The sequence below is a fragment of the Podarcis tiliguerta genome (assembly GCF_965153285.1).
Source record: "Podarcis tiliguerta genome assembly, chromosome: 12".
NCBI lineage: Eukaryota > Metazoa > Chordata > Lepidosauria > Squamata > Lacertidae > Podarcis > Podarcis tiliguerta.
The window spans coordinates 49,348,503-49,357,199 of record NC_139545.1 but is presented as its reverse complement, the minus strand read 5'-3'; the positions used below and the strand labels follow the sequence as shown (position 1 = coordinate 49,357,199).

Genomic DNA, 8,697 nt, shown 5'->3' with positions numbered 1-8,697 from the left:
GGCAATGATGTCTGAACAGTGGGGATGGGAAGTCTTGATGCAGAGATACATCCTGCTAGTATACAGCCAACATATCCACACAATGTACAGGAGACAAATAGATGCTTAAGGGACAGAACCTTCCCTGGAAAGAAGCTATTCAACTCCAGAGTCTTCCACAGATATCTTTCTTTAATTTCTCAAAAGGGAAAAGAACTGCCTGTTTTCTGTTTGTTTGTTTTTTAAAAATAAGCTTATTAAAAAGAAAAGAGCACATCCTTAAAAACAACTACATTTTGGACAACAAATATATGTTTATAGTTTACACAAATAATCAGTTTGCCTTCTGAAAGGAATTAACTTGAATCGCCCTAAAAATGGAATATGCCAGAACATGTGGTTGTACTGCATATGGAGATTTATGGGTGTATTTTTAAGTGGATTATGCCATCTTCTGGACACCTAGGATTTTTTTGTTACTAAAATTACACAGTAGGACTTTTGGAATTATTCTCACACCCTGGTTTTCATTCCAATCTTTACAGACTACCAGCATGATACTGTTACTTTTCTGCAAGTTTATATGCAATCCAACATTCACCTTCCTTTGTTGATTACTTTTTCATAGCTTCTTTTCTGTGGAAATATGAGGTGTCTAGGGGTGATACATTTGACAAACCCGATTTCTGTGCCTCTTGTGTACAACCCATCTAAAAGCCACATGGTTTGCACCACTGTTTTTAGTAATGAGAGATCTTCGTATATAACAATCAATGTTTTATTAATGAATATGGTGAAGTTTTAGCTATCCACCAAAGATGTGTAAAAAATTGCAAGAAAATAAAAATAAATAAAGCTGGTTTTAGATCAGTCTTGTTTTACCATCTCTTCAGAATGCAACATTTATAAACACACAAAACTGTCATTAAAGTCTTAAAGTAATCTACTGATATTCAAATTACAGCTTTTATGACAAATCTAATGATAACTGAAACTGATTTGGTTTTAGGTTTAGCGACTTGAACATTCAAATACAGTGTCTCGTTTCACACAATACTTCCTCTTATTGTGATGGGCAACAGCGATGACATATTGTTGGCTTTTTGACATAAGGCACTATGATATGAATATGCCATACACTTGCCTTATGTCAGAGATCTGTTGCTGAGCAGTGACTTCTATCAAATACAAAAGATGTTTGTTTTCAGGATACAGTGCATTTTAGATGAAGGACATCATGTGAAGTCTTTCAGCAAACATTTTGAAATGCAAGCCTGTATTTAATACATAAGCTTTTTGTCATGCTGCTTTTTGTGTGTGACAGTCACTGGGAAGTAATAGACTAGTTACCCAACACTCAGTCCCAATACACACATACTCATCCCCATTTCTCTCTTCTCTAGTGCTGCCAGTGTTCTTGAGGCAAAGATGACCCAGTAACTTCAATCAAGTTCTTCTACAAAGGTTTATACGTTCACAGCAATCATTCAGTTTCACTTTCCTTTTGTTTGGCACCTGTTAACGGAAAGGTAGATGTGAGAAAATGTGTACACCAGGGGTCAGCAAATGTTTTCAGCAAGGGGCCGGTCCACTGTCCCTCAGACCTTGTGGGGGGCCAGCCTATATTTTGAAAAAAATAATAATAATGAATTCCTATGCGCCACAAATAACCCAGAGATGCATTTTAAATAAAAGGACACATTCTACTCATGTAAAAACATGCTGATTCCCGGACTGCCCGTGGGCCAGATTTAGAAGGCGATTGGGCCGGATCCAGCCCCCGGACCTTAGTTTGCCTACCCATGGTCTGCACTCTCATATCATGGGAGAGACTGCATTTGCCCAGCATTCAACACATAACATTTTTTGTGCCTGGCAAAATTTGATTTTTCTACCCCTGCACCCAGTGAAATTTTCAAAGCCATTATGCATTCTGCCAAACTTTTTATTTTTATGGAAGTTTGGTCTATTCATAATATACAATGTATAAACTTTACTTTTAAGCTCTAATGCAATATACACTGTACCTTTTATTATTTTAAACTTTTTAGCTAGAGGACATTATGGTCCAGATGCAAAGTTCTGCTGACACCCAAATGCATTCATAGCAGTTGTGGCCTGTGTACAATTCTTTGCTCACTTATATCAGAGGCAGCCCAGTGCACTAAGTGCAAGTTCAGCCCATTACATTTGTGTGCAAGGGAGAGATTACTGTGCCTACCAATGCTCCAACATGCACAAGGGTCAATCTGTCCGACTAACTGATAACTAGAAGTATTAATCCAGTTCTCCACATAATGGAGAAATTCACATTTTAGGGGTGCTAACTAAAAGATGTGCTGCTTTTAAGAGAAGGTTATCATTGTGACATTTGGTGTGAATACAGGAGACAACTGGCTCAGTCATGAAGCCCACTTGGCCTTGAGCAAATCAGCATCAGTCTCAACTTTCAAGAGTTGTTGTGAGCATAAAGTCATTGTACAATACTTTGTATGTTACAGAAGAACTCAATACATAAATGCTGTATACATACCAGCTGGTGAGAGCACCAGAGCTTGTAGGATGTCCGAGAGGGAGATGATACCAACAATACTATCTGCTTCATTCACTACCACCAATCGATGCACCTGCAAACATGAAACAAAAGCATATTAAGAGATTACTGTATTTGCCAATGAGCAGTGCACTCCACGTTCATGTTAATAATAGCCAGATGAATCAAGTTATTTCGAAGGACACTCAACTCCCCCTCAATGAATTAATATAGAGACTTTCCAGAACAAATTTTTGTTCAGCTCCAGAGACCCAGGAGGGCACACCACATTCAAACTGAATTTACAGTGAGATACAACGAGAAAACATTAAACTGGATCCATTTTCTAATGCCGCTAGGTGAAGCCTGGATCAGACCATTTAGTTTTACACCAGTATGTCATTAAAAAGCAGTCCCAATTTCCCTCGCTGTTAGCACTGTGCGTTTGCATTCACATCTTTTCTGTGGGCTTGTACATGAATAACTGGAGGCCCAGCTGTTCTATAATTGAACAGGGACATGCTGCACAGTAGCAGAATACATTTCACTTTTCACAGCTATGAAAGGCTAATTGTTGAAATGCTAGCAAGGTGTTATTTAACAGTAAAAACTGTCCGTCGACAGATAGAAGAAATCTGAGAGTGCAGATTGCATTTTCCTGATTGTCAGAACAGAATATAAAGTTCAACAGAAATTATTCCTACTCATTATGAATACATTCAAGTGGAAAGTTCTTGTTAAAAATAGATACTGTCTGTAACCCAAACACTGCCACATAATCTAACAAGGAACAGACTAAAACTAACAAGTCTATTTTTATTATAAAAGTGAAGTGTAATGTTACTGGTTCCATACATAGTTAAATCATATTTATAATTAGAATAGCCTAATTTACAACGTCAGCTTAATGGTGTGTCTTTAAAATTTATGCACCACTATTTTAGGTGCATATTATAGTTTGTGTTTGCCCGATAGGACTTTTAAACAACATACCCTCCCCACATAGCACATCTCCTGAGTTTCAAAAGCAGTTTGCTATACTGCACAGACACCCCTTTGGGCAAATGTACAACCGGTCAAGCATTGATGAGTAGACAGTGCCAGCAGCCCTCTGTTTGTGAGTTTGCATCTAGTTAATTGAACTGGGGAACATGCCAACAGCAGTGCCATAAACCCACACGGAGTATGCCACAGTTGGCATTTCATATATGGGGTATGTGAACAGCTGTTTGAGAGGGAAAAGTCCACAACCTTATCTGACACGCTTTTCTAGAGTAGGTCTACATCTTTTTCGCTTTATAATCTGACAAAAGTTTTGTTCAGCTGTTTTTAAATACGCACACTTATCACGGAGTACTTGTAGCTTTGCCACGAAGACATTTGAGTAAGACAGCAGTTGTTTATGGGAAAGATGCCCAAATGATTAAGATGCAAAATAGTGAGATGATCAGTTCCCACAAGCATTTAAAGAATGACCAGACTCTCAACAGATGACCTCGGCTCTACTAAACATTTGATGTTTTATGATTGCTCTCAACCATTTTCCAATTTTGTAACCACTTTAAACTTCCATCAAAATGTTTGCTAAAAGTAACTCAGAAATACAAGAAACAAAGAGCAAGAGAGGCCTTTGTCAAAGAAATAGACATAGCAAAGTTCAAGTCAAGGTACTTCAACAGTTTAGGACAGAGGTGAACTACATACCGGCCAGGTAACTTAGAGCTCCTCTTCTCTTGTATTTGAACAGTCATACCCACCTGATACAAATGGGGAACACAGGAAAGAAATAGAAAAGGGGGGAAATTCTATTTTTATATATGTTCCTCTTACGTTGGCGATACTTTAGACAGGGTTATTATGATGGATGGGTTTAATATGACTATTAAGGATGGACTATCACATGGTCAGTCACTTGGCCATCTTTCTCAAGTTCAACAGCTTCATTACTCAAAGGCTATCGATTAATAAAGTGACAGTACAAACACTTCTCTGCCAAGACGCAACAGCAATAACCAATTACTTTAAAAAAAACCTCCACCCATCCTCCAATCTAATTCAGATTTCTGGTATCTACATAAGTTGTGAAATAATTACATGGCATCTTTCTGAAAAGATATTGTAAGATCGGTTATGTCTGTGTTTAGAAATATATAAAATTGAGACACCATTGATTTTAAAGCACATACCAATCTTAGTTAATGTTGGAAAGTTTCCATTGCTACCTGTTCTTGCTTTGTGTGTACCTGATCGGGTGTCATAACTGATTTTATCCCATATGAAAAATTTCACTCAGAATATTTTGCATTTCACTTTTTCAAATTATGGTCTGAAATTAGGGCACTGGGCAGGGAGAGGGGAAAACGAGAAAGCATATTATGGCTTGGTTGGCTTTGTCAGTGAAGGAAGACTCTATGTTCCATTACAATGGTGATGGTTGTATGGGAAAGTTTCCCATATACCTCATAACATTTATCCTGTCCCATCCTAGGGGAGAAGGAAGGAAGAAATCACAAGATTTTAAGGAGGATGTCTAAGAGTTTGAATGTAGAAGCTCAAATGCTATTTTCTGATAACTAGATGGGAAGCTACTTCCTAGCCTGCAAGGTGATCATGCCTGTAGCTAAAAGGCAGCACTATCCCAGAAGAACTGTCCTGTCCCTGGTATTACTGCAGAATTCAAAACGTGCAGTATTTTGAAAGCAAAGCGTAATTATTGATTACACCCTTATCCAGAACTATGTGCTCTGTATTAAACTTACAAGTTTGCATTTCTTTTCCCCTTTCAACCAACGTATACTAGTTGTCACATAAATACTGATTAAAGGGTGCGCTAGCAGAATCCACATTTCTGTGATGTGCCTTTGCAAACTAATATTCATCAAGTTTTAAAAAATGTGGCAGAAGTCACAGTTCTCACATAACCACCAACAGTCCAGCTAAGTTTTTCATCTATAAACCTTAGGTTAGAGCAACTTTAGATCTCCCACCTCTTCATTTCAGCAAAAGACCTTTAGACTTCAGTCCATCAACAATGCCACATGTTTTCATAGGTAGCCATCACAATCTCCACAAAAATCAGGGCTTGGTCACACTGCTTGCCAAAACCCGAAGTCTCCAAGGCTGCAGTAGTTCATCATGCTCAATTACTTTTTTATTTTAAAGAAAGTGTAAGAAATATGACAGTCTTTAAAAGTTAGAATAAAGAATCCATGAAGTACAGAGCCGTTGTGCTTTATGTAGGATTATAAAATATAAGTTTAAATGCACATTCTAGCACACCTTTGAAGGAGTCTTATGCAGACATCGCCCGAGTCCTTCTTTGAAATTGTGTTAGCTGGAATTCTGGTTAGCAACACTACTCAGAAATGTGTTGTGGTCCAAGAACTCTCACCTCAGCTTTAACTATCCGATCCACGATGGTCTCCAGTGTTTCCAGCTTACTGCATTTCACAACACCTTCAAAATACTGAGAGCGGTGTTGTAGGGCTTGTGTCACTGTGATATCTAAGTTATTATAAGTTTTTTCAGCAGCAAGATTCTGAAAAAAAGTGATTACATAAGACTCTTTTTTTTTTTAAACCAAACACCCAATGTATTATCCCCTTATATCAGGAATGTGATGCTACTAAGATCATTTCAGAAATGGAACAAAAACCAAGTCCTCCAGATACACTAAGAGTACAATCCAAATAAATACAGTGGTGCCTCGCAAGATGAAAAGAATCCGTTCCGCGAGTCTCTTCGTCTTGCGGTTTTTTTCGTCTTGCGAAGGAAGCCCATTAGCGGCTTAGCGCTATTAGCGGCTTAGCGGGCTTAGCGGATCAGCTGTTAAGCAGCTTAGCGGATCAGCTGTTAAGCGGCTTGGGGGGAAAGGGGGGGGGAGAAACCCCGCAGGAACTCGCAAGACATTTTCGTGTGGCGAAGCAAGCCCATAGCAAATTCGTTTTGCGAAGCACCTCCAAAACGGAAAACCCTTTCGTCTAGCGGGTTTTCCGTCTTGCAAGGCATTCGTCTTGCGGGGCACCACTGCATGTGCAATGTTAGGTTGCACAAAGATATAACATTATGACCAAGCTTGCATGCCAGTTAGGAGGACTATTGTGCCTCTGCTAAACACGATTGGCTCTTTGCAGATTAATGTTTCCTGATCTCCAAACCAAGTTTAGGATATCAGGAAAACCCAATGAGCTTGCACACTCCTCCCCTTCCTGTCTCAAATGGGTAGTCCTATTTTCTTTCAGTTTGCACCAGATTTCCACTTTAATCATGGTTGCAAACTGCGGATTAGTGCAAATTAGTGTGTAAACATAACACTAATCATAAAAAGGTAAGGACCCCTGACAGTTAAGTCCAGTTGCAAACGACTCTGGGGTTGCGGCGCTCATCTCGCTTTACTGGCCAAGGGAGCCGACGTTTGTCTGCAGACAGTTTTTCCGGGTCATGTGGCCAGCATGACTAAGCCGCTTCTGGTGAAACCAGAGCAGCGCATGGAAACGCCGTTTACCTTCACGCCACAGCAGTACCTATTTATCTACTTGCACTTTGACATGCTTTCGAACTACTAGGTTGACAGGAGCTGGGACCAAGCAACGGGAGCACACCCTGTTGCGGGGATTCCAACCGCCGACCTTCTGATTGGCAAGCCCTAGGCTCAGTGGTTTAGACCACAGCGCCACCCATGTCCCTCGTAACACTAATCATAGATAGCTACAAAACTCAAATTGAGTGGTGGGTGCTCACAGAAGAGGGGAGAATATAGGAGCGTGCAAACCTATGATATCCCAATCTTGATTAGGAGATGGGGCACCATTAGGTTTGCACCAAGTAACAGACTGAGTCTTTTGTTGGTTGCCAGCTGCTCTCTCCTTTCCAAGGAAATTTACCTTCCCACCCCTCTAGAAGCACTCATGGAAACCATCATAGGAATAATTGAAATTAGAGACTAACATAGAAATATCAGGAACTGAAGAGCAAAAAGGACCATTCTACTCTAGGAAAAGCCTCTGAGCAAAAGTGAGAGATATAAAATATATTTAGAAAGATATAAAACATGTAAATACTTACTATTACATCAAATTTGGAATAAATATCTACAACTTTTCCTAAAAACAGAAGATAAAACAAACTTTATGTTGGTAATTAAGCTATAAAACCAAATACAATACTCTATATTAGCCTCTCAACCTGGTTCAAATGTTTTAGAATAGAATCATAGAGCTGGAAGAGACCACAAGGGTCATCGAGTCCAACCCCCTGCCAAGCAGGAAACACCATCAGAGCACTCCTGACATATGGTTGTCAAGCCTCTGCTTAAAGACCTCCAAAGAAGGAGACTCCACCACACTCCTTGGCAGCAAATTCCACTGTCGAACAGCTCTTACTGTCAGGAAGTTCTTCCTAATGTTTAGGTGGAATCTTCTTTCTTGTAGTTTGGATCCATTGCTCCGTGTCCGCTTCTCTGGAGCAGCAGAAAACAACCTTTCTCCCTCCTCTATGTGACATCCTTTTATATATTTGAACATGGCTATCATATCACCCCTTAACCTCCTCTTCTCCAGGCTAAACATGCCCAGCTCCCTTAGCCGATCCTCAGAAGGCATTGTTTCCAGGCCTTTGACCATTTTGGTTGCCCTCCTCTGTACACGTTCTAGTTTGTCAGTGTCCTTCTTGAACTGTGGTGCCCAGAACTGGACACAGTACTCCAGGTGAGGTCTGACCAGAGCAGAATACAGTGGCACTATAACTTCCCTTGATCTAGATGCTATACTCCTATTGATGCAGCCCAGAATTGCATTGGCTTTTTTAGCTGCCGCGTCACACTGTTGGCTCATGTTAAGTTTGTGGTCAACCAAGACTCCTAGATCCTTTTCACATGTACTGCTCTCAAGCCAGGTGTCACCCATCTTGTATTTGTGCCTCTCATTTTTTTTGCCCAAGTGCAATACTTTACATTTCTCCCTGTTAAAATTCATCTCCCTGTTAAAAACAATTCATGTTTTAAGAGTACAACTCCCACCAATCCCTAGCCAGCACAAAGACTGTTCTATACAAATTAAAAAATTGTTCAGTAGCACCTTAGAGACCAACTAAGTTTGTTCTGGGTATAAGCTTTCGTGTGCATGCACACTACTTTAAGATGGATGTTAATACACCTCCAAATTGTATTAACAGATTTACAGCCTGGT

The 8,697-nt window shown here is 39.8% G+C and overlaps 1 protein-coding gene across 8 annotated transcripts in view; it reads right to left on the bottom strand.

Moving 5' to 3' along the window:
- Positions 1–739: 739 nt before the first annotated feature.
- Positions 740–8,697, bottom strand: part of PRKAG2 (protein kinase AMP-activated non-catalytic subunit gamma 2) — a 215,454-nt gene continuing 207,496 nt past the window's right edge. For 6 of the 8 annotated variants that reach the window (XM_083406524.1, XM_083406525.1, XM_083406526.1 and 3 more), the window contains 4 exons: positions 7,577–7,614; positions 5,904–6,050; positions 2,513–2,606; positions 740–1,494 (listed from right to left, as the gene is read on the bottom strand). In XM_083406524.1, the coding sequence (XP_083262650.1) occupies positions 1,463–1,494; positions 2,513–2,606; positions 5,904–6,050; positions 7,577–7,614 (311 nt within the window). In that variant the 3' untranslated portion in view covers positions 740–1,462. Of the gene's footprint in view, positions 1,495–2,512; positions 2,607–4,216; positions 4,270–5,903; positions 6,051–7,576; positions 7,615–8,697 lie in introns of all 8 variants that reach the window. The other 2 variants (XR_014503671.1, XR_014503672.1) reach the window with 1 other exon arrangement.